The sequence below is a fragment of the Amaranthus tricolor genome, chromosome 11 (assembly GCF_026212465.1).
Source record: "Amaranthus tricolor cultivar Red isolate AtriRed21 chromosome 11, ASM2621246v1, whole genome shotgun sequence".
Lineage (NCBI taxonomy): Eukaryota > Viridiplantae > Streptophyta > Magnoliopsida > Caryophyllales > Amaranthaceae > Amaranthus > Amaranthus tricolor.
In genome coordinates, this window is record NC_080057.1 from 22,041,914 (window position 1) to 22,067,975 (window position 26,062).

At 31.9% G+C, this 26,062-nt stretch overlaps 3 protein-coding genes across 4 annotated transcripts; all 3 read left to right on the plus strand.

Moving 5' to 3' along the window:
* Nucleotides 1-1,275: 1,275 nt before the first annotated feature.
* LOC130827920 (ubiquitin-related modifier 1 homolog 2-like) lies at nucleotides 1,276-6,287 on the plus strand. The gene is made up of 4 exons (XM_057693822.1): nucleotides 1,276-1,540; nucleotides 5,297-5,372; nucleotides 5,496-5,578; nucleotides 5,959-6,287. Exons 1-4 carry the CDS (start codon nucleotides 1,518-1,520, stop codon nucleotides 6,074-6,076), a joined length of 300 nt encoding a protein of 99 aa, XP_057549805.1. The 5' UTR covers nucleotides 1,276-1,517; the 3' UTR covers nucleotides 6,077-6,287.
* Nucleotides 6,288-6,790: 503 nt separating this feature from the next.
* Nucleotides 6,791-17,026, plus strand: LOC130827921 (serine/threonine-protein kinase GRIK1-like). Of its 2 annotated transcripts, XM_057693824.1 has the most exons (12): nucleotides 6,791-7,268; nucleotides 8,249-8,579; nucleotides 8,868-8,942; nucleotides 9,023-9,064; nucleotides 10,733-10,807; nucleotides 13,130-13,217; nucleotides 13,357-13,481; nucleotides 14,091-14,186; nucleotides 15,293-15,359; nucleotides 15,458-15,573; nucleotides 15,668-15,746; nucleotides 16,478-17,026. In XM_057693824.1, the coding sequence occupies exons 2-12, from the start codon at nucleotides 8,253-8,255 to the stop codon at nucleotides 16,642-16,644; spliced, it is 1,257 nt and encodes a 418-aa protein (XP_057549807.1). In that variant the 5' UTR covers nucleotides 6,791-7,268; nucleotides 8,249-8,252; the 3' UTR covers nucleotides 16,645-17,026. The 2 variants fall into 2 exon arrangements, with proteins under 2 accessions (XP_057549807.1, XP_057549808.1); XM_057693825.1 differs by lacking the exon at nucleotides 9,023-9,064.
* Nucleotides 17,027-18,758: 1,732 nt separating this feature from the next.
* On the plus strand, nucleotides 18,759-20,182 carry LOC130827922 (leucine-rich repeat extensin-like protein 3). Its single transcript, XM_057693826.1, has 2 exons — nucleotides 18,759-19,691; nucleotides 19,923-20,182. Exons 1-2 carry the CDS (start codon nucleotides 19,295-19,297, stop codon nucleotides 19,934-19,936), a joined length of 411 nt encoding a protein of 136 aa, XP_057549809.1. The 5' UTR covers nucleotides 18,759-19,294; the 3' UTR covers nucleotides 19,937-20,182.
* Nucleotides 20,183-26,062: the final 5,880 nt, after the last annotated feature.

Genomic DNA, 26,062 nt, shown 5'->3' on the forward strand with positions numbered 1-26,062 from the left:
CCTAAATTGATCCCAAATACCCAATAAATAACCTTAAACATTTGACTAAAAGAATACCCAATTTATAAAAAACTCGTATTAGTACCATTTCAGAACACCTGTTAGTATTTTGGTCATAACTTTCTCATACGAACTCGTATAGAGGCGATTCAAGTGGTCACGCGACCATGACTCAGAACGGCCCCAAAAATGGCAAAACAAAAAGCTTATTGTCGATTTTCATGACAGTCTGTTAATATTTTGGACATAACTCCCTCGTACGAACTCATTTTGGGGTGATTCAACTGCCCACGCGACCGCGACTCGGAAATTTCAAAATTGACCCGAAAATGGCCAAAACAGAATGCTCAGTTTCTGAACAGAAATTTCAATATCCAAAATACTAAATTTTATACTAGAAACCAAATAACCCAATCAACCAATACTAATCAACACTAAAAACAACTCAATTACTAATTGAATTCATATATTCATCTTAAATTTAAGTTGATACTTAAATTGGAATCAATGACCCAAATTGAATCCACAAATACTAAACTACTTTAAAACATTCAATTAATACTTAAATAGAGTAGCTTGTGGGTTACCTATGAGCAAGATTAATTCCACACAAAATTTCAGAAAATCAAAACCAAAATCCACTTTAGCTAGTAAGTTCTTCAATGGTTTGATGAACTTCAAACTAGCCTCCTCTTGATGCTACTTTAATTAACCATAAAAAGCCCAACATAAAACAATCAAATATCAATTTAAGGCCCTATTAACCATGAAATTAATATACAAGTATGAAATCAAGAACACATAAAGAAATCTTACTTCTAACCCAAAAGAGATGGAGATGGTGATAGTACTAGATGTGTTCTCCTTCTTCTACAATGAAAAAGTAAACATCAATTTTTCAGATTGCTTTTATGCTTTGGAAGAGAATGAATTTTTTTTCCAGAAATTTACTCTAAATTGATAATGAAGAAGAAAGGTGAATGGTGTGTACATGTTTATAAATAAGAAGTTAGTTTGATGAATCATAAGTTAGGTGACAAAATTACGGGTGACTCAACTTCATACTCATACTAATTAAAGTATGAGGTGGATAATATACCCATATTTTTCGTCGTATAATTTATTTTGTCCCCACAAATAATAAAATTGATAAATAATAAAATTGATAACTAAAATTTGTAGTAAAATTTTACTCATCAAACTTGGTACAATCCTTCTTTATATATATGTCTAGGCTTTTAACAAATTCACCTTCTTTAATTTTCTGTTGTACTAAACTATTATTGCGATTTTCTTTCTCTTTTTACCCTTTTCCTTGGAGGTAATAGTCAAATGAGAACTTTTATGTCTTATTCTGTTTCAATCTCTCTTCTCCCTTAACGCAGTATGAAAGGAGCTCATTAATCAACCACTGTAAGACCAACGCTAAAACCCTGCAAAAGCAAGCAGAAAAGAAGCACACAAAGTTTTCTACTTGCTGCTGCTTTTGATTTCATCATCGACAGAAGGAATCCATCATGCGACTCACTCTTGAATTTGGGTATTTTTCGATCTTTCCAATATTCATTATTTATTTTGTTGCTTACAATTCCTTGTAGGTTCATGAACACTAAACCCTATCTTGTTCTTGGGAAATTTTTGATTTCAAAACTGATATATGTTGTGTAATCTATGTTTTTCTAATTTTTAGTTTTAATGAGCTAATTATACTTCTATTATACTTGAATGTTGAATGGAAAGTTTATTACAAGAGATGTGAATAATTTTCCAAGTAAAATTCGAGCTTCTCAAATTGATAACAATTAAGAAACAGCATGATAATGCCTTTTAAATAGAAATATTGATTCCTGATCCATGGAAGTTATGTCATGATTTGGTTTATGGATTTGATTGCTTGATAGTTGATATAATGATTTGTTGGGATGATTTTAATTTTGAATGAGCAACTAGGAAAAGTTGTATGTATGTTTCCAACAAATATGAATTCATAATTTATACTTTCATAAAAGTTACTAGTTCATGATAATGGAATGTGACTAGGTTTTTTGCTGAGTTGATTGTCACAAACCTAGGGTTCACTTTCCTTCTTTATCGGATTGAAACCGACTTGCGGAATTATAAAGGTTACCGGTGAATACTGATGTTGTGGGTGAATATTTTGGGGGATGGTTCATCATAAGTCATGAGATATAAAACCTATTTAGACACCATATAGTATGACTGAAGTTCATGAGGGAACACCAGTAAAATTCCATTTAGTTTGTTATGTCTTCTTAGTCTTATGCTATTTGAAGGATCAACTTGAAGCGGATTCATTGCAAGTCCCTTCTGATGAATTAGGCTTGACAAGTGTAATGGATATAGGGAGGTCCTCTGTAATGTATACATTTCGTATATTGGTACAAAAGTTGATGAGAAAACACATGTAAAATCCCAGTCTAGTTTGTTGAGTGAAAAGTTTACTATAAAAGATTTCCCTACTGAAGTTGTTAAATGACAAATGTAGCGGATATGGGAATCTTGTGAATGTTCTTATAATTTCATCCTCAATATTCTTCTTTTTACTAGGTTTTTAACCAAAACGATTGTTTATTGATCATTATATGTCAAATTTGGCTTGTCATGAGTTATGATTGACTGTAAAAGGATTTTTCTTGTTGAATCTTATTCGTACATTCCACCCTTACAGGGATCTATTATTTTCTGTGCACTAATGCCAAACTATATGAAACCGTTTAGAAAGTTCATTTTAGCACGGTGCTTTACGACGCTAGTCTACGTATAACTCACGTTGCTGTTTAATACACCTTCAGTCAATTAAATAGTAATATCCCAGAGTAACTTGAAAGTTTGCTGTTGTCTGAAAATAGTAGTTAAGGAAACAGATAGTTATCCAAAAAGATCTCATTAGCTCTAACGATGATGTCATTTGACTAGGAAGAGTTGTATTTCTATTTCGTCAAAAATAAATTTGTAATTGGTTATAGTGAATAGTGATATTGGTGGTGAATATTTTGGAGGATGGTTCCTCATGAGATATACACCTATGTAGACACTATAGTACTACTGAAGTTGATGAGGAAACACTTTAGTAAAGTTTCATTTAGTTTGTTATATCTTCTTAGTCTTATGTTATCTGAAGGATCAACTTGAAGAGGATTGACGGCAAGTTTCGTTTGACGAAAGTGGTTTCTCAAGTGTAGTGTATATAGGGAGGTCTTTCATTAGTAATGTATACATATCATACATTCCTACCAAAGTCGACGAGAAAACACGTATCTTGCTATGCGTGCTGAGTCTTTTGTTATATGAAGGATCTACTCCTTAATTTTTGAAATAAATTGACTTGAAGTCCCATTTGGTAAAATAGGTTTGATAAGTGTAGTGAGTATAGGGAGGTCTTAACTCTTGGTGTGTTGAAAGTGGCCTTGCAATTGGTTGGTTAGAGCTTTGGAGAATCACATAAAATGTTTTTGCTATGGATCTTAGTTTCAATAGAGGCAAAGATTTATAGTTATTTGGTTTTGAACTACAATGGACTATATTAAAATGAATGTTTTGAGTTATGCACTTCTTATTTATGTAATTGATAATGTAGAAACGGTTAGAGATAACAAGACGGGGGTGTGAATTGTTGTTTGATAAGTTTAAGCGTTTTTGCAATGTTTTTGCGGAATTAAAACTTAAACTTAATGAGCAAACATAGAAAGACAACACAATTTTTACATGGAAACCTTCTAGGCCTAAATAGAAGGAAAAACCACGACTCACTAGGATTTCAAATTCTCTACTATGTTTTAGGCAATTCATTACAATTACATAAAACAAACAAAATTAGGCCAGTACTTCTCTTTCTCTTTCTCTTGCTTCACACGAAGCTCTCTTCTTCCCTAGACTTTCCCAAGTCTACTTATAACCCTTTTACAAAGGCCAAAAACCTAAGGATAAAAATAATGAGTTGCACAAGAAATATTTCAAAGTTAATTGACAATTTTTGAGCAAGAAATATATCTCGTTAATTTTCTACACACTCAAAATAACCGGTTAAAAATTACTTCCTTTTATATAGGAAGGTCACGTAGCTTAGTAAAGAAAATAACTACCAACTTCATCCTTAATCCTAAGATTGAGGAAGAATAAGTGGAACTTGTATTGCAAGTAATAAAGCTATGGTTTTATTTTCTAAATAAGGTAAGTTAGTTTTTCTTAATTAAAATCCAATAGTTCAAGTCTATTAACATGGAGAAAAATTAGAAGTTTTCTCCATCTCTTTAGAAAATGTAGCGGTTATTAAAAGTAGTTATATAATTCCTTTGCCAACTAACTCATTAATTTAATTATGCAAGAAATTAATCTCTCCCATACATCAACTAAGAAAAACCAGAAAATATTTTCTTCAAAATTTTTCGGCTGACGCTAATTCTTCCAGGCTTGAATCTTGAGAACATGGCACTGTCTCCACTCATCAACAAGTATCATCAGATTATCAACTTAGGAATAGTAAACCTCCTGTCTATGTTTGACATCCTACAGCGATCTTCCTATCTAACTATCTTGGATATTTTAGACACGTACAAAGTCCATAGACCAAGTCTTAGGTACTATCAACAATCCTTATCAAGACCGAATATTAACCTGCACACAATCTCTAAAATACAATTGTTTATATTAAGTGTAGTCATCATCAAAACATAAAAAGGCCAACAGATAATGTTTGCTACCAAGGATCAATCGGAAACAATCTCTTTCTTGTCACTAACAAATGTAAGGTTGTCTACATCCGACCCCTAACCCTCATATAAGACTTGGAGCCATGGCATTAGGATAATGAAATGGAATATGGATCTTAGTTTCAAATTTCAAAGTGGTACTGTTTTAGTTTTAAGGTGCAAGATATTTTACTAGCTTATATTGTTGGTACACTGTTCTGGTCTGATTTTTGGGTAGAATAGTTATATTCTCTGTTGAAATTATAGAAAAGGATTTTTAATAAACCATGTTGAGGCAGGCTATTTGCTAGCTGGTTAATCTGAAACGAATTTTGAGCTATCTAAATGTATTTGTAGATGGAGCCATGCTTGAATTTGTTTATTCTATTGCTAAATTTTCGTATTCATATGAAAACTCAGAAGTCTTTCATTGTCATGCGAAAGGGGCGTCTTCGATGTTCGATCTATCTCCTTCTAGCTCTAGTATTTCATCTTTCTATGTAAAGCATCTCCATTAGTGTCTCAAGTTAGCTTTTCTTGTTATATCTCTAATTTTCGCTTCGTATTGATGCCGCTTTTCTGTGAAGAGGGGGCCTGGAACTTCTATGTGACTCCGTAAAGGTCCATAATGTCAATGTTGATCCAGAAGATGGCGAGGATAAGGTGATCGTCTCTTCTGACACCCTCGCCCCTTGATAAATTTTTGAAACGAATGCCAACGAGTATAATGATTATAATACTAAGTACTTGTATTCATTTGCTTGAATATATTCTCTGAACTTGCAGTTAACAATGAAGAAATTGCTTTCATGGGTCCGAACAAATCTGATAAAAGAGAGGCCAGAGATGTTTATGAAAGGAGATACTGTGTAAGCTTTGAGATGTTTTCCATTTTGACTATTATTCGCTTTCTGCCAAAATGGCGAACTATATGTGAAGTACTCCTCCGTCCCATTGAATTTGCCACATTTACATCTTCAATGTGAGTTTTTATAGAAAATTAATGGGACGGAGAAGTAACTGAGTTAGGAAGGGCGTTGGGTAACTGAGTTGGGAGGTGGGTTTTTGCTGAAGCCCACCGCTATTGGGCTGATACAATGTACACTTACTGTCGTAAGGTGATTACTTACAGTTTTAAAGTGATCACTCATAATCTTAAGGTGATTACTTACAGTTTTAAAGTGATCACTCATAATCTTAAGGTGATCACTTACAATCTTTGAGTTGTCAAGTGCGTATATCTATGCAGGCGACCCGGAGTTCTTGTGCTAGTGAACGACTGTGACTGGGAGCTAAGCGGACAGCTTGACACGATACTAGAAGAGAAGGATGTGGTCGTCTTTATTTCCACCTTACATGGCGGTTAATGTCGTTTGGTTCACTCTGTTGTCAACAAGATACATATTGCCATAACATTTTTAATCACAATGCGTCTTAGACAAAATGTATTATTGAGTTGAATTCTATTCCATTCCATGACATTAAAAGAGAACTACTATGTTCTAGGACATATTGAGTTGTCGTCTTCATATTTTTTCTACTAATTTTCTTTTAATATATTTTTAAATATTTATGGTCTTTACTTTTTCTCTATTAAATTTATTATTCAATAAAATAATATTACCACCGTCTAATGAACATTCTTTATGATAACTTCATATTAAAACATGCATTATTATGTCAATTAAATAAAGGAAAAATTGCGTAAAATAATTTAATCTTTATTTAATCTTTTATAATAAATTCAATTATTAATGAGAACTTCATACTAAAAATGTGCATTATTATGTCAATTAAATAAAGGAAAAATTGCGTAAAATTATTTAGTCTTTATTTAACTTTTTATAATAAATTTAATTATTAATTAATTATGAATAATCTAGGATATTTGCAAAAAGCATTATTATTTATTTATGATGTATATGTGATAGGAGGTATTATTGGCAAAAAAAAAATTAAAGGAAAAATATGTTGAGAGGGTTTAGGTAATAATATTGGCGGGAAGGGGGGATGTGGTGGCACTGTGGGAGAGGTTTGGGTAGTTAAGTTTTTTTTATTCTTTTTTTAGTTGTTTAATTTTTTTTGTTTTATTTAACTATTTTTTGCAAATATTATTTGTAACGACACCTTATCGATCACCATTAACTTTTAAGTCAAAATAAAAAATTATTTTTTTCTTTTTAAAAACTCTCAATAATAAATTTTTAAATGATTAAATTAAGCAACTAATTTTTCAACCGAATCCACTAACAACCGGTCAAACATTTTTACTCCCACCTCTTTCTTCCCTCGACCTACAAAATTTGTTACTTATATACTCTACTCCACATTTGAGCCCTCTGAAACCTCTTTTCTCTTTGATGTTTGATCTCTTCTTTCTTTCTTTTTCATATCATCTTTCCAAACCCTGATTTGCGAGGAAGAATCAGAAGGGAGAACATCTCTTTTCGAATTTCTCTTTTCTGTAGGCATTTCCCAAATCTTCTTGTTCAAGTCAAAGACGATCATTTTGATGATATTCTTGCACTTAATTTGCAAGTTATGACACTTCAATAGCAGGTAATTTTCCATTTCTTTGATTTCAACTTTCTTACATTGAAATTGAGCAGATTTTTTGTTTATATGCTGATTAAACAAAAAGAATTCTAAAAAATGTGTCCGTTTGATCATTTTAAACTAATTATAATTGATAGCAGTAAAGATTCGCAAGTCGATGACAAGAGATATGATTAGTGATAACGATTAATCTGGTTGGTTATTGTTTAGTTGTAATCGCACTTTTATGACAAGTCAATCGAGATTGCATTATTACAAAATTGAAGTTACTAACCGATACTCCCTTTGTCCCCGTGAAATTGCTATCTTTTTAATGATGCAAATATTGATTTGTAATTAAAGAATGAGACAAAATATAAGGGGACTAAACAAATGAGTGATTGAGTTGAAGATTTTAAATAAGTTAATGAATGAAATTAAAGAAAATGAGTTGAAACTTTACAAAAAGAAGGGTGCAATGTAGGAACTTATGCATGCTTTTAGCGGAATGTCAAAGAAACAATTACTTAATATCTCTCACCCAAGAACACATTTATAATCATATATAAAAATAAAAAGATTAGTAAGATTAGATTAAATAAAGTCAAATGTACTATTCTATAAAGTCACACAAAATAAATTAAGGATCAATTATTATTTGACTTTATAAGATTATATATTTGACTTTATTTAATCTAATCTTGCTAATCTAAAATCGTATATTATTTTCTAGCAAGTAACTTTTGTATATCAAACATATATTTTTGTCTCCATATCAATTTGATGTATGTTCAATACTTCATGTGCTAGAGATTGATCATCACACAATCCTTCATGCAAAGTAAGAGGGACAAACTGAAATAGAAAACTAGTGCAATTTTATAGGGATAGAGGGTATATTGAAATTAATATAAGATGGTAAAAACACATTTGATTATGAGACGTAAAATAGGGAAATATTAAAGTTGTTAGCTTATTGAGTGTGGTTGTACTTGTATCTTCAGATAAATGAATATGGGATGTTGGGGCTGCTTTGGGTTCTCGAGAAGGAGTAAAGAAATTGCAAGGCCGAACGTTCAAATTGGCAGCTTGACAAGTGTTCTTTCTCAAAAGCCTTTGTTAGAAGATGGAGATGGTGATATTGATGGTGAAGATGACGGTATTGATGATCGTTTGTATGATGGGGAAGATACTAATATGACTCAAGGGTATTATGAAAGTGAGATGTGTAGTGGCGCAACTTGGTCCGAAGAAATTATCAATTATAAGATAAGGAATGGGTTCATATGTAGGGAATTCCAGGTCAAGGAAACTCGTAAACTTGTTCGTTCCGAGGTGAGGAGTTGAGACTGGTCACTTAAATTGGAATGGATATTTAGTCATGTTTGCTACAACTTATGTGCAATACAAGAATATCTTTGGCTTTGCTTTTCTTGTGCTAGGTATTATATGTAGCAATGTTTTGTTCTTGATGAAGATAAAGTGGCTGATTCAGTTTGTTTGCGAAAAGATGTTTTGCATTATTTAAAATGGTGGATTTGTTTCCTTATCTTACGACACACATATCAAATTTTCGATCTTACTTATTATATGGATATACTAATTTCAATTTTTCATCATTAGGATGAATATGGAAATAAGATGATTAATGAGTATATCCGTGAATTGAAGATTGGGTCTGGGAGTTATGCAAAAGTGGTAAGTAATTTGTTAGTTCTCGTCATTGATTATTATGTCATTTCATGTCTCTCTCTCATGCGTATATTCTATTGTAATAGGTTCTTTATCGAAACAAAGATGAAAAACATTACGCAATAAAGGTTGTTATTCGCTCTTATCTTTCCTAGCATAAATATGTTTTTAGTGATGTTCATCAATCATCATGAATGTAAGCTTCACTATTTACATATTATTGTGTGAAATTGGATATAATAAAGAACGTGAGTTTGTTGAGTCAATATCTCTGGGGTGACTAATTTAGAACTTCAGTTTGCCATATTACAAGTAGGGAACATTTGAGGAATGATCAAAGTTGTATAAACATCTTTTAAAATAATAGGGTCATGGACTCAGGGCCTGAGGTTAACACTTGCGTGTGAGCTTTGCGTTTAGTCGGTTGTGAGCTACAATTTTCAGAACTTGCATATAATTTAAGACGGACCGTGTATTAGCAAGAGCAAGTGGAGGTGAAGACAGTCATATTCCTTTTGGTGTTTTGGGCGGGTGTTAGGATGATACAGACAAATATCTTTTTTTCTTCTGAAGCAAAATTTTTCTTTCATTTCATTCAAGTATTGTATCAGAGTAATTGAAATTCACATTTAGTCCATCAGTCTTGCCTAATGTAAGACATATGTCTACATATGTCTTGCCAATAGTCTGTATAATTTGATGATCCTCCTGGATGTTGTTTGACTCAACTGGATACCATGCAACCTTAAGCCTTGCTTCTCATTTTTATTTTTCTTCAAAAAGAGAAAAGTACCTGGTGATGTACAATTTTACATTTGAAAGTCCCATCAAACTGGTTGATTTGCAAAGAGTGCTTAAGGCTATAGAGGTTTTGAACACTTAAGGAAACCTATTAGTCATAACTTCTATTAAAGTCTTCAAGAAAACCCCTTTGTAAAGTATGCAAACAAAAAATAGCATCTTTATATCTCCTTGAAAAGACTTGATTTTGAATCTAGATTAACAATTCAATTTTATTCGCAATTGAATTTCATTAATTGTTTGTGAAATAATATTTCTTAGTTGGTGAAATGGTGAGAGTGGTGATAATATAAAGATATAATATAGATGATTTGTAACTTGAAGGGTAGTGGTATTGTTAAGAACATGCCATATGAGGTGGTCTTTGACAAATAAATACTAAAACCTAAAAGGTGATTGTTTTCAAGGTACCCAACATAAAAAATGGTTGTCGTGAGTTTTTCTTTGATTAGAGTAATACAGGTACCGACATGAAAAAAATCTAGGGAGATAAGCATAGGATTAAGAGAATTTTTCTTCTTTAAGACAAGATCTTTGAAATTCAAACATATTGTCCTCTATAATCATTTTTTAAATTAAATATGTTTTGGCTGTCTGAGACGCAAACATACATTTTAGCAAAACTATAGTCCTACGGATACAACCTTTTTTTCGGCTGTATAAGATCTTGAAGGGATTCATCATGTAATTGGTTTCTCATGAGATACAAATTCCACCACTTATTTTCTGCTGTTTGAGACCAAATCATTATAATTATGTTTCTCCTTGATTATTATTCTTCCTTTCCAAATCAGCGAAATTTGTTTAATCATAGTTCTTCCTTTCCAAAAAAGAAACATTTTCCTGTTTTATTACATCTCAAAATAGATGTAATATTATTTGTTTCCGTTACTTGCGCCTTTAATTACTATATGATTTTTCTTTCTACTTTGTCCTCTCTCTTTGATTAAGTGCTTTATGGTGATAGTAATATCTATTTGGCATGTTGTATATAGGTTTTTCACAAGTCCCATTTGTTAAAGCAACGAGTAGCACCTTCAGAAAATGCTATGACAGATGTTCTTCGGGAGGTGTGTACTAAATTAATTCCTCACATCCAATTTTCGACTAGTCTAGAATGTATTTAAGTTCTCTTTGTTTTTTTGGGTAAAATTGCCACTTAGTTGCTAAAATATACTCAAACTTCTATTTCACCCTTTACATTAGAATTTTTCCCATGCTAGAGTTGGGAATTTTTATGAAGGTGACGTACATTGTAATATCTGCAAGATTTGCACAGTTTGTCTCCCACTTTAAGAAACCTTTTTTCTCGATTGCACAAAGCTGCTTCGGAAAATCTTTACGATTCTACCTTATTCAATAGTGGTGTTCACTTACATTAACATGGATTTGTTATTACTATTGTCCCAATGCAAATTTTTTAAGAATAAATGTTCTAATGTGTTTATGTTATGAACTGACATGGAGATGCACATATAAAAATATGCTTCATGTTGTGTTGAAGCAAGCTGAAAATGAAGAATATAAGATGGATATCAAGATTGCAACACGCTTGACTAACTCCCCGCGAAAGCTAAAATAAGTTGTATTAACATTCCATATGATTGCTCCCTTTATAATCTCTCCTATTTATGGAATTCAAATATAATCATATAAATGTCTCCTCTTTTCATCCAACAACTTATCTTCTCCATAGTGTGAAATTGCGGTTTCAATCGCAATTGCAATAAAGGTCATAGTAATGCGATAACAGAGGTGATGCAGTTTCAAGGGTGATTTGGTAATTTTATAACCAAAAATGGGTTGAGACCGCACGATATCTTTTGAATCTATCTAAAAGGTGGGTTTTTACACCTTTACGATATGGTTCAGTAGATCTGGAAACTTTTACAGCTTGACTGACCTCTTTTATGCACTATGATCTTCACCATAGAATTATACCATAATTACCACATGACCCCTCTATAGTTGATTTGCCTTTCAAAACTTGTACCTTGTCCTTAAGGTGGATATGAAATAAACATTAACCGATATTTTCCCATTTGGCTTGTCATCCTTTTCTTTACAAATCTAGATTCTTTTAACCATGTCGAAATTGATTGCTTTCCTCTAGCTTGCATTCTACTTATCCAGATGATGAGGATGTTGCTTGGCCTCAAGCTTTCCTTACTTTTGCTTACATCTCTAAATGATGATTTAGACATTAGGGTGATGATCCAGACATTATACCATTGATCCACGACCAACTTTTCTAAATATTGGAGGGTTCCGCAAATAAGTTGTTTGGATTCTTCATTTACGAAAGGCATCCTAGAGATGGTTTGACTGTCAAGTTCTCCAAACATCTCGAATAAGCTCCTTTTTTTTTTTTTTTTTTTTTCCTATTCCTCCATTTACCATAAAAGGTCTTTGTATATCTTTTCTGTGGAAATTCCTTGAATAAGTTGTTAAAAGTTAAATCTTACAACGTATTCCAATTTTATGAAGGGCGTTACATCCATCATAGTAGAACTTGAAGTGGGTATAAATATTCTTCATGCCCTCTATTAGGAAATGTTACACAGAGGCCATCCTTTGACCTTTATTGATGAGAACTTGAAAACACTGTCAAACTAGCCTTTTTTGCTTTTATCACTTGAATGCAATACTTTGAAAACTGAACTGCTGTTACAAATGTTTTCTCAAGTTGGAGTTGGTGTTCACCAAAGAAATTCAATTTAGTAATGTGATCATCTCTAATCTACACCGATATGTCCCTTGGAAGGAAATCAAAGTTGCATAAATTGGGGATTAAAGTTGTTTCAAAAGTATATTTTAAGGATTTGAAAGCTTATTTTGTTGTGGTTGTGGTGGTGGTAAATACTTTGTCCATTCTAGACAGGGATGAAAAATTAGTTACTTGGTTTCGATTATATTGGCCTCTAATAAAATGGCTAACTCGATCATGTGCACTTCTTATATATGTGATGTTTGCTACAAAGGATCAATAAAGAACTTCTTTGGTTTCACTAACAAAGGTAAGGTGACGTACATCCCACCCTCTAAACCTTGGGAGCCGATTAATAATATTGGGGTAATGAAAAACAAATATTGGTGGTAATTACATCACAACTCTTGACCCACGGATAAATATATCACTTCCTCATCATTGAACCAGAGGCTTTGATTCATTACAAATTCCATTTTGGGCCCTTTAGAAGTTGGGGCCCAGAGCAGCTGCTCATAGAGCTCCTCCTAATGAGTCGGGCCTGCTATTAAGGGTATACATATTGTTGCCTCGTAAGCTTGGAAGTTTTGTATTCTCATTGTGTTGTATTGTAAAGCTTTGTTTGTCTATGCTACATGTTTGCTGTTGGTTTCAATGCTTGAGTTTTGAATTTAATTTCTTTCAGGTGCTAATTATGAAAATTGTCAGCCATCCCAACATAGTCAATCTTATTGAGGTGATTGATGACCCAGACACAGATTACTTTTATATGGGTATAATTGTCGTTGCCTGTTTCGTTTGTCTTAGTACTCACTAATTTCTCATTTGAATATATGATGTTTGTGGAGGCTAAAGGGATTTTGAATCACACTTTTATTTTTTTGGTAATTGAAATTGTAATTTTGTCTTTAGTTCTTGAGTATGTGGAGGGCAAATGGGATTGTGAAGGTTCTGGACCGCCAGGCGGCTTAGGGGAAGGATGTGCGAGAAAATTCTTACGAGACATTGTTTCTGGACTAATGTATCTTCATTCACATGTAAGTTCACTTTTTTTATCACTTTAACTTTTTTTTAAACCTGTGAATTTTTGTTGTTTTGGATTCTGTATTTAGCTTGTTGTCCATCCCCTAGCAGACTACTATGTTCCACTATTGTAGATTTGAGAGATCAAAAAGTATGTGGGGTTGCTGTCTTGCTGATATGTTGCTTACAGTTGCTCGTTGACATTATCATATCCTAATGCCTAAAATTTAACAATATAATCTAGAACAAAAAAACATATATGTTTTTTTGGAAATGTACTAGCAATCTAGCATACCACATCAACTAGCTCGAAAGGGTTTTCTCCATGAGGTGTTCTTGAATTGGGGTTTGTTGTAGGACTTAGGAGTTTAGATTTGGCCTGACCAAACTTAAAGTGAAGGCTATCACAATTTTTAATTACCTTGAGGATATTAAGTTAAAGAGACTAGTGGAAGGGCTAGGGAGGAATTTATGCATCATTAATTCATTCATCCAAAATTAACATCTTTTTTTGTTTTCTTTGTTTTCTTTAATTCATTCATCCAAAATTAACTGCAGCCTTTTCAATGTGGTGGTTGGCATTTTGTTGAATCTTGACAATCTTGTTTGCTTTTGAGTAACAGAATATAGTGCATATGGATATAAAGCCTCAAAATCTTTTGGTTACGCGCAGTGGCACTGTAAAAATTGCCGACTTCAGTGTCAGCCAAGTATTTGAGGTAATAATTGATACCCTAACTTCCATCATGTTTGGTGTTTTTTGTTCTTCAAAGTTTCATGATGTTTCATGCAACATTTTGTACAAAATGAGGTATAGACTATAGACTGTAACATTAGCTACCATTTTCATAGAGATCGATAAAGTAAGGACCTTTAAGGAGTATGAATTAAAATGTCCAGTTCTTAGGTACGTTGTGTCTTGAGTCTTGGAATTACTTTATGAATTTTGTTTCTACTTTCAATGACCATATTAATATTGATATTGCATGTCGTCTGTAGTTTTTGTGCCGTCCCATGAGTCTAATCAATACAACACTTTTTTTTTGAAAGTGGGTCGGACGTCCATCTCATGTTCAATGTTTATGATGTGTCTGTATTTATTGAATTTCATTGCAACGCGAGGGTTGCTGCAATAAACAAGGCAGTGTAAAAGTAGTAGAGAAAGTCAGGTAGTTAAGTCTATGTCAGTTCGACTTCAGAATGTTAAAGATCAAATCGCTTGAATTCACAAATTTAGAAGCTTACCAACCGATCATAATCTTGGTGACTCTTTAAGTTGCGATTAAATTGCTTCATACTTGTTGGCTTTATCCCTTTTGTCCTATTTATTGGTGGGTGTCTCATTAACGACCTTGGGTTTATGGTATTATTTATGCTCCAAAATATGTACCTTTGACTTTTTTTATGAAATCAAGCACGTAGTACATGCATTATGATTTTTTTGTCACTTTGATAGAGACAATTGGGTATGAATTAATAGCAGTACTTGGTGGAGTAATCCTTGAAATGCTGAGGAAAAGCATTCATAGTTAAGATAATCATTTTGATACATCTTGAGAAATGATTATGGACGAAGCCAATGAATTAGGCAATTGTCAACTCTCTTGATTCTCCCTAAAGTTATCCTCATACGTAGTGTTGAGAAGAGTGATCTTGCTTGTCACTGTTTGCTAGAACAAATTTCTCCCCAAATTCTCAGCTGGATGCTAGAAGCTAGGGATATATTTATTTTCAAACTTAAATATGTTAAAATTCATGTTTTAATGCATGTTTTTCTTTGTTTCTCTGTCATTGTCAATTGTATCTCACTACATCATATGTGCAGGGTGATAATGATGAGCTACGCCGATCTCCCGGGACACCTGTTATAACTGCACCTGAATGCTGCCTGGGTTAGTTTTATTGCTGCCAATGACCCTCCACGAAAGTGGCTTTAACATTACATACCATTCAAACACGCCACTGAAGCTGCAACCATGTTATCTAACAGGTCTTACTTATCGTGGAAAAGCTGCCGACACATGGGCTGTAGGAATCACCTTGTACTGTATGATAATGGGCAAGTTTCCGTTTATTGGCGAGACACTACAGGAGACCTATGACAAGGTCAGCTTTTCTCATCAATTTCCACATTTTTAATATTAATTCAATATCCAGGCTGTGTTTCTTATTTATTCTGGAAATTATTTTGATGTTCCAGATTGTTAATGATCCCATCAATCTCCCTGATGATCTTAATCCACAACTCAGCGATATCTTAGAAGGCCTATTATGCAAAGGTGAGTGAACTGTTAATAGTCTTTTTACATCTCTAGGAAATCTTTTGTTCCTATAGATTCATTTTTAAGTTTGGGGGTGCATTTGGAGCTCTTGGATTTGTGCTTGGTATTTGGCTGTGTACTTCCTACAGCTCGAGAAAATGTTTGCTTACAAAGTGTATTAAGTTTACTTGCTGCATCCTTTTCACAATTTAGGTTTAGAGAATTCAGTACCTTTGTAGGGCTTGTTGTCTTGGTCCGGTAACTACTCAACCGAACTAAATTAAACCAAACTGATATGAATGGAGCTGAAATGAACTAAATCGAATACAAACGGGTTGAACCAAATGGAGCTGAGCTGAAATCAATTGAATAAGAGTTGGATGAATAGTAAAATGTGAGCGTAAAAGTTATGAGTTGAAGTGGATAGAGTTGAACTGAACATAAAATAAGTCATAGAGAATATGCCCTTAGTATAGTGCTTGATTGCTAAAATCAATCTTTTGAGAAATAGCTGACGAACTCTAGATATCGTACCTTGTTTCACTACAACAAAAACAAATACAGCGACAGGACCAGTCTGTCTCCATCCTGTTGCGAAACCATATATGGCAATTAGAACCACCTTCATAGCTTCAGGGGTAAATCTGTATACATCCCATTCTCAGAAATCACTAAACATAAAATGCCAAGTATGTATTTCAGCAATTTACCGATAACTCTTCTGACCCCAAAAAACCTTATGCTGCCAGATCCTAATCAAAGGTTGACATTAGCTATGGTTGCTGAGCATCCATGGGTTATCGGGGAAGACGGACCGCTGCCTGAATTTTCGTGCTGGTGCAAGCGCACCAACGTGCAGCCGAATTCGCATCATGAGGATGCTGAAGTACCTTCACAAAGCTTGCAGGAAACATAGAGATAGGAATTGTAACGATTCGACTAACCCAATTTGGATTGTAGTTTTGTGCCATTTTACTCATATGTTCTTGTGAGATTTTGTTTTTCTTTGGTGATGTATATTGTACAGTACTACACCAGCACAAAAGATTGTTTAGGGGGCATTTTAGTGCAAACAAAAGATGTTTGAACATTGATGATACCATAGAGATTATTTAGGGAAACTCATTAGAATGAGAGCTTTAACATTGTGCATTTTATGAAAATTAAAACTAAAATAGTCACATTACCATCGTTTAATACACTATTAACTAAATGCTCATTTTATATGTCATATTTTTATAATACCTATTGTATCTTAGTGGTATTTGTGTTATATTTTTATTTCATCATAGACTAAATAGTATCAGCAAGAAACTTTGTTTCCCATTTCATCGATATAAAAAAAATTGTCGACAATAAAAATTGTTGAATGATTTTAGATGTCTTAATTTTATAATTTTGTAATAAAACATGTAAATCTGCTAGTATTGGCAACAGTTTTAAGATTAATTTTTTAGCTTGTTCCTAATTTGCACTACTTTTCATTTTAGTTTGTCCCATTAAAGTTGTACTCTTTTCTTTTTGTGGCAATGGTTTTACTCTTCTTCTTTTAGTTTCATTCACAAACTTATATTCTCATCTCATGTTAACAATTTATTCCTATCATTTATTTATTATAGTTTTATTCTCTAACTCAATTTTTTTGTTAAATTTTATTTATAATGCAACTTATGTCATTATGAGAGGGGTAAAGGGAGTAGGTAATAAAAAATCAATACAAAGGATACAAAATATAGTGAACGACAAACTAAAAAAAAAAATGAAATGACATTTAAAAAAGAAAAAAGAAATAAATGATACTTGTATCATTTTCATTAATGTCCAGGTGTTGTGACTTGGTAAAGATTAGAATCTAGACGACAACGGGTCAAAAACGATATACATTTTCAAACGGGACGATTTTATGGTGGGAAATTGATGAGAGATCATCTCTAAATTTTTTAAAATAGTTATTTTTGTGAGAGATCATTTCTCAAAGAGACAACCTCAAAATAAGAATTTTATATTTTTATTTTCTCTTTAATTTGTATTAATTGGGCTAGTTGGCTCATATATTTAATGCGCCTCGGAGAGACAGTCTCTCACACCAATTTGTGTTTTTAAAATATTTTAAGCAGACATTAAGAATATTGTAAGTAGACATTTAAGATATTGAAAGTAGACATTAAGGATACGGGAAGTAAGCATTAAGGATAATGCAAGTATGCATTAAGAATATGATAAGTAGATATTAATCTTTAATAGACTGGGCTTGAGATACGTCTCTCAAAGAAAAAATTTCTCAAGAAACCAGTTATTTTATTGTGATATTATTATTTTGGGTTGATTCAATATATACAAACAACTTGTTTGATAATCGATATTAAATATTGAGAATGATAATGAAAAGTTAGTTTAATTTTGGTAGAAATATTTATCGACAAATTTAGTGGTCATACTCATTCTCCTTCAAAAATCCCATTTTCTTCCCTAAATCAATTCCAATGCACTACCATCTGAAATAATTAGGTGGTAAAGCAAAATTGTGAACAAACAAACATGATCAAACTTTTATTACTGTAGTAACAAGTAATATGAAAATTATCAATGGTATCTCTAAATTTTTGCATTTTATCAATGGTACCCCTAAGTTTTTTTCGATTATCAATGGTACCTTTATGTTATTGAGCGTTTTACAACCATAACGTTTTCTAATCTTTTCCATCCAAAATCGTTCAAAACCGTTAACTTTATTCATTTTTCTTTTATTTTTCAATTTAAAACATTAAAAAAATAAAAGAAAAAGAAAAAAGTTAACAGTTTTGGATGATTTTGGACGGAAAAAATTTAAAAAGTTTACGGTTGTAAAACGTTCAATAACACGTACCATTGATAATTGAAAAAACTTAGGGATATACAGTGCACAAACCTAGGGGTACTATTAATAATTTTTCGAAATAATATAACATAATACTTTACATCTCATAAAAATTTATATCGTAAATTATTTCTATTACCACCAATTAATAAGATAGTATCGACTAACAATCTATCCGATTAAAAAAAAGAGTGATGGAGTATTCTTAATTTCCTTTGTAGCTGCATCCTCTATTCTCTCTCCTAAAAAACAGCGTGTAATACTCTGTCTGGTGAAGCAAATCAAATCCATTACCCCTTAACTAATCATATTATCCCACCGGCGTTTTGCTGTCTCCCCTTACTTTCAGATTCAGAACCCCCTTAATTCAATCTCCTTTATTTCCCAGGTTATACCCAATTCGTTTTTGATTTTGTGTTTTTTAATTATTTTCGTGAATTATCGAGATTATAATCAAATTGGGAGCAAATTAGAATTTCCCAGTTGGTTCGATTTCTAAAATTCGTTTGGAGTTTTGGGTAATTGGAGAAGAGTTAGGTTAAGGTGATTGGAATTGGTTCAATTAGAAGCTTTCTGTATTTACCCTTTTGGGGAAAATTCATATTATTGCTTGGATTTGGAAATTTTTGGGTTAAATCAATGTGAATATCAATTAGGGTTTGGTATGAAATCCGTGAAAATTGAGAAATTAGATTGATCTTTTCTTGTTATGGAGCCAAATCCACCATTAATCAAGATTCTTAGCTCGTGGTTGTTATTAGCTATCTTCACCATTGTAGCTGAATCCCAACAATCACCACCACAAAATCAACAAAATCAAGGACAAAATCAAAATTCACCACCGTCTCCTCCTCCGCTTTCGCCTCCTCCTCCACCGCCATGGAAGCCTCCTCCTCCCTTCACTTTCCCTCCTCCTTTTCCTCTACCTCCTCCGCCCCTGCCTCTGCCTCCGAAAAATTCTCCATCATTGCCACCACCTCCACCTCCGCCTCCGAAGAATTCTCCGCGATTGCCACCACCTCCTCATCAATTTCATTCATCTCATGGGATGCATCCCAATTCTCGAGCTAATAAGAGCAGTAAGCAGCAGAATTCAAATCTCATGGGTAAGAAAATTGGTTTATTGTTTGCTGGTATTGCTGTGATCTTACAGATTGGGGTTGTGATTTTCCTTGCTTTTAAAAGGAGACAACTTTACAAGATGCTTGACTAAATCATTGTTTTCTTTTCATATATTCATTTGTAATGCATCAATACTTTCTTTAGTGATTCTTTTTCTGGGTTGAGGCATAAAATTAGAGATAATGAATTTAATTGGATTTAATTGGTGGGTATAGATGGTGAATGGTAAGCAAGGAAGATAGGATTAAGCAGTTTTTGGCAAGATTTTGATGTTCAATTGGAGGTTTATAGATGAGCCATTGGAATGGGATTGGATTGGAACAATTGAGGATTATTCTCTTGTTATTTACTCCTACTTGTCAATAAATCTTTTACCTTTGAATTGCTTTTAACATCTATATATTGTGATCAATAACTTTCAAATTCATACTCATAATTTTGTATTGTTTATACATTAATGGAGTTTTTTTTTCCATATTCATGTATTGGCTTTATACATTTTGCTAACAATGATACAAAGCTAACATTGTACAATTGACTAAGCTATGTGAATCAATATTCATTTCATTTTAGACAAAGTAACACCAAATTGTCCTTTCTTTGTTGTGATAGATGAATCTCCCATTTGACTGGTTATATTTGTCGATTAATTATGCATTGAAAATTTTGAAAAGTTGATGAAAATAATCTTTATATTGAGATTAATCATACATATTTAGTATGACTATGTTATAACTTATAAATTAAGAATAAAATACAACTTAAAAGTGATTATTGAACAGTGTTAAAAGTCATATGGGACACATAAGCTGAATCGAAGGTATTATGATTTAGCATTTTCATTTCTTATAAACTTTATCCTTTTGTAACCTTAATCTATGTGACTATGTCAATGTTGACTATGTCAATGTGTGAGTGACATGTGAAAAATTCTAGTTGAAGCATTAATGAACATGAATGTAACATCTTCATGTAAAAACTTTGGTGGGTCTAATTTTTAATGTCATAATAGTACATTAAAGATGCGGAATCATTGAGAATAGTGGATTAGCTAAATGGTTGAAGTCTGAAGGCTTTTCCTTTTACTGACCAGGAATCGATTGTTTATACAATAATGGAGTTTTCTTCCATATTCTTGTATTGGCTTTATACATTCCTAACAATGATACAAAAGCGAACCCTGTACAATTGATTAAAACTATGTGAATTATGTACACAATTTTCATTAATATTCTTTTCATTTTAGACAAAGTAACACCACATTGTCCTTTCTTTGCAATGATAGATGTATGATTTAGCATTTTCACTTCTTAGAGTCTTTGTCTTTGTCTTTGTGTAAACCTTAATCTGGTTGAAGAATGAATGAAACATCTTCAGTTTATGATGGGTATAATTTTTATTAATGTTGATCTTTTCTCAATTTCAAGTTTTTTGCTTGTAGTCATTAACTGTTATTCTACTATCTTCTTCCTTTGAGTCACTTCCCTTGCCTTCCTTCCCAACCTTTTCACCACCGTTGGCCACCCCTAGTCCTTACTGTCGCAAAATTCCTTCCTTACCTTTTCCCCCTATGTCGTTACCTTGCTTTTTACACGTGTGAATTCATGATTCCGTTCTCCCCTTACACTCCTATAGTCCGATTGTGCTCGCTCCCCCGTCCCTTTGCCGCACAACCACCAGTTCTCATCCATTGCCAATGGTGCTTAACACCACCCTTATCCACTACTAAGCCAATGGTGCTCACCGATTTCCTTACATGTCACCGTTCCTTTGTACACGTACTTTTTGACTCTTGCCTGTGTCTGTCTCGAAATTCAGTCACTCGACCACCCACTCAACGATCCTTCTTGCACACACTAATTCCTATTCCCAATATGGCAAACCATCTTTCCTCCATGTGACAAATTTAAGAGTAGTTGATGAACAATGTTCAAAAGGTTGTATACTCATTCGGGTATAATCAGATATGTTTGATTCTTCATTTGACGAGAGTGCCTCAAATCTTTAGAAAACAATTATAGCATTTGATCGACACTTTTTGACTTTTCGTGGTATGTTCGGGAGAGCCAGACTTCAGATAACATTTATAGCAAAATAATTATGAACTTCAAATTTAGCACATGCATCAAGATACAAGATCTATAAACTAAGAGTTGGTTTCAAATTTAGCATAATACAAAGATTTAAATTTAATCTTAATCCCATTGTGAACATGGTCCTTATTTTTATCATTTATATTTTATATTATTTGTAATTAAAAATTTTTAAAAATTAATATTATAAAAGTATGAAATTAAACTATTCAAATAAGATGAATAATACCAATTTCCTTATTATAACAAGTACATTTTAAACGGAGAAATATCACTTAAGTAATTGTCTTTAAAATAATTAATTTTCACTCTTAATTTTCATTTATCTGTTTTAAAATTATGTTTTAAATTTATAGGTTGTTACATCTTGAATCTCCATAACTACAGTATCAACTAGGATACATAATTTCTGAAAAAAATTAAATAAAGTATATTTTTTTTTATAAAAAAATTAAGCTTTAAAAAATTTTAATTTCTAAAATAAATGTCTTTGTATCCGAGCCTTAGGTCATGATTTGTTCTCGTTACTAACAACAAACAAACAACGAATAAAAGAAATATAATGTCATAACGTTGAAAAGGACCGGAAAAAAAATAATAAATGTTAATTGAAAATATTTCCAATTTTTTTATAAGTATGGTACATATTTGATTTGATGACATTCTTTAAGTTTTCCTTTTTTTCAATATATTATTCAATAAATAATTGAATTCACAAATTCTAAAGGTAAAGTGGAAAACAAGAAAACCTCAAACTTGATTTTAGAAATAGCGAGAAACCTCAAACTATTTTAAATTTGGAATCGTGAAAACTTGCGAGAGACGGTCGCAATTGTCCATATGAGCCAGCGCAAAAGCCAAGTATTGAAAAATAAAAATGGCTCAAGTTCCGAAAATTAAAAAATAAAAAATTCAATTTTGATTTATCAATTTCAATTTAAATTAAACCTTAAATAAATCAATTAAAATAAAAAATTTTAATTTTACCTAAAAGTTATCAGTTTTGACATTAAAATATTCAATTTTTACTAACTATTTATAACCTTATATAAACTAATTATTTTATAGTTTTCAATGTCGACGTTAAATTGATCAATTCAGACCTTAAATAGATCAATTATATATAAAGTGACCAGTTATAACTTTTATAAAAGAAATCAATAAAAAATTCATTTTTGATCTAAAAGTGATCAATTTTGACATTAAAGTAATCAATTTCTACTTATAAGTTTATAACTTTAAATGAATCAATTTTTAAAGTATTCAATTTTCACGTAAAAGTGATCAATTCAAACATTAAAATGATCACTTATATATAAAATGATTAATTAATTGATCAGTTATAACTTATAAAAAAAAAATCAATTTTCACCTTAAGGTATCTATCATGACCTCAAATAGATTAATTACTGATCGCGTATTGAAAAACTATAATTAGGCCGATTGGGCTATTGGCCTCATATTGATACGGTCACTCGCATGATTAATTGATTCGAAATTAATCCAATTTGAGATATATGCCCGACACCGGTCCAAACACCCAAATCTAAAGACACAAATTCTTGTGAGAGACCATCTCTAATTGGATCGACCCATATATGAAAATGTAGAGTAAGTTAATCGATGGACATTAAGAATATTGTAAGTAGGCATTAAAGATACAGTTGTACTGCATACTTAATCGGTGAGCATTAAGGATATTGTGAGTATGTATTGAGGATACGGTAAGTATTCATTATGGATGATGTAACTAGGCATTAATGATACTGTAAGTAAGCATTTTAGAACACTGTAAGTAGGCATTTTAAGATACTATAAGTAGGCGTTTTTGAAAACAGTAAGTAGGCATTTTAGGATACTGTAAGTAGGCATTAAGAATACGGTAAGTAAGCATTAAGGATGATGTAAATTGGCATTAAATTTAAAATAAGTATGCATTAAGCTTTAATGGGATGGACTTTAAAAACATTTCTTATTGAGATGATCTCTCAAAAGACTTAATTGATCTACAAATTTAATTTTCACAAAAACTTGGACGAGACCGACAATTTGGGCCGGCCCTATTCGTGCATGTAATAACATTTCAATTTTCTAGGCATTTTATCAATTTCAACCTTAAAGGAATTAATTTTGAAAATTGATACTTCAAGCTCAAAATTGAAGTGATACCTTTAAAATCAAAATTGAAAAATACCAAAAAAATTAAAAAGTCCCAAAGTTATTACACGCGCAAATTAATACAACCTAAATTAACGATCTCATTATGTGAGGCCGTCTCATCCAAGACCAGCTGATTAATTATGATGACTTTCAAGAAATTTATATACTTCTATAATCTATATCAATCATCATCATACCCAAAACACTGATAAACCCCTTCTTTTATGAACTTTTCCCCCAAAACTTCCATGTCCCTCTTGTATTCTGTCTCTTCTCTTAATTCTCTTTCGCCTTTCTAATGCGATGTTTAAACCCTGATTTCCCTTTTTCTTTTTCGTAATGAATCTTCATCTTTTCTTAGGACATTTGTTTAGGAGACTTTTTTTTAAAATTTTTTTATTGTTTATTTTGTTTTATCTTTTATAATCAGAAATAATTGTTATAATGTCGAACAAAGAATGTTAGGTCACGAAATTACTCAATCTATCAAAGATATTGTGATTGATCATTCTGAGGATGAAATATTCAGTACTCTTAATGAAAGTAATATGAACCCTAATGAAACCATCGTAAAACTTTTGAGCCGAGGTGAATTTAGTTTTTATTATTTTATTATTTTTTAATTATTTTGTTGCATGGATTTTGTAAACAGTAACTTGGTCTCTGTTAATGATTATTTTTTTAGGGTTTTTGTTTTTTTTTTTTGTTATTAATTTTATTCATATTGAAAAGAAGTGATTTTCACTGTTTAAGTAGCTAATTGGAATGGAATGTACATGTTTTTGAAGTGAAGAATTTGATGTGTAGTAAATTGGTGGAATCAATAAAAAAAGTTTTGGCTGTTAAAAAATTGATGGAATCATTAAAAAAAAGTTTTAGATGTTGAAAGGGAAAAATTGTAGTAAATTTTTGCCTTTCATCGTGAATAATTTATGTTTAGATTAATAATAATCTAATGTTTGTGTTAGTTTATTGTGAATAATTGCATCTTTGTCCTACTTTATTGCTTATTATTAGTAATATGGTATGTTTTGAGCAAATGTATGATAAACATGGGTGGTTCTTGGGGCATCCCAGGTAGCCGACCGCCTAAGGCCCCCGAAATAAAGGCCTTAAATATTAAATTGTGCTATTCAGGTCCAGTTTCGAGTAGGTGATTTGTTTGTAAACCTTTTTTATATTTGAAGTAATATAATATTACAATATATTTTGTCTTAAATTATTTTTCTTGAAGTGGACAATTTTTTATCTTTTCCATTTTTTTAAAAACTTCACGAAAATTGGGCCTTTAATATCTTTGCTCCGCCTTTGATGATAAAGGTTATATTATTAGAAAATAATCCAGATGTAAGATTATAGGTAAAAAGTTGATTATTAATGTCAATTTTTTTTTAAAATTTTTTATTTTTGATGATTGAGTTAGTGTTTTTCTTTCTTTAAAGTATTTTTTTTTGCTTTTGGGAGCTTGGGGAAGAGAGAGTTTATATTACTCCCTACGTCTCATAGTGTTAGCAACACTTTAACCGGTAACAGTTGATTAAAAATTATAAGAGCTTTTTGGTTGAATATATTGAACAACGTGAAACTTTAGTAGATTTTTGTGTTTTGATCTTTAATATTTTGCATTGTCACGCGATTTACTAATATTCTCGTAAATTGAAAAAAACAATTTCGGTTTGTATTTGGCTAACTTCAGAATAAATTGCGAATTAAAACTCCACAAGGTGAGGGATTTGTGTATGAAACTGATTTTGTTGGCCAATAATTAGCTTTCTTGTGAATTGTGGAACGTTTCTGTTAGGGACACCGGATAACTAAAACTCTACAAGGGGCTCTGAATAACTAGTATTGGACCAACAAATGTATATACAAGACCTCATTTTTCGCATAAATACACTATGGGTGTTTTTATTCTTTACCTTTAATAGATTATTCTTTTACTCGTATTTACTTAATTATTTTTATTTTATCTATATTCTTATTTATTTTCAATTTTATGATTAAGGACCAAGCTTGTGTGTTAGATGCGGACTTATGGATTTAGCTTTATTAGGTCTTTTTTGTTCCATTATCTGAGGATTTTTCTAATGATCTTTCTCGAG

Coding starts and splice junctions, on each gene's coding strand:
- LOC130827920 (XM_057693822.1), top strand. CDS start 1,518: ATGCGACTCACTCTTGAATTTGG. Junction 1,541..5,296: donor CGACTCACTCTTGAATTTGG/GTATTTTTCGAT, acceptor TTTTCTGTGAAG/AGGGGGCCTGGAACTTCTAT. Junction 5,579..5,958: donor TTTATGAAAGGAGATACTGT/GTAAGCTTTGAG, acceptor ATATCTATGCAG/GCGACCCGGAGTTCTTGTGC.
- LOC130827921 (XM_057693824.1), top strand. CDS start 8,253: ATGAATATGGGATGTTGGGGCTGCTTTGGGTTCTCGAGAAGGAGTAAA. Junction 10,808..13,129: donor TGACAGATGTTCTTCGGGAG/GTGTGTACTAAA, acceptor AATTTCTTTCAG/GTGCTAATTATGAAAATTGT. Junction 13,218..13,356: donor CACAGATTACTTTTATATGG/GTATAATTGTCG, acceptor TTTTGTCTTTAG/TTCTTGAGTATGTGGAGGGC.
- LOC130827922 (XM_057693826.1), top strand. CDS start 19,295: ATGGAGCCAAATCCACCATTAATCAAGATTCTTAGCTCGTGGTTGTTA.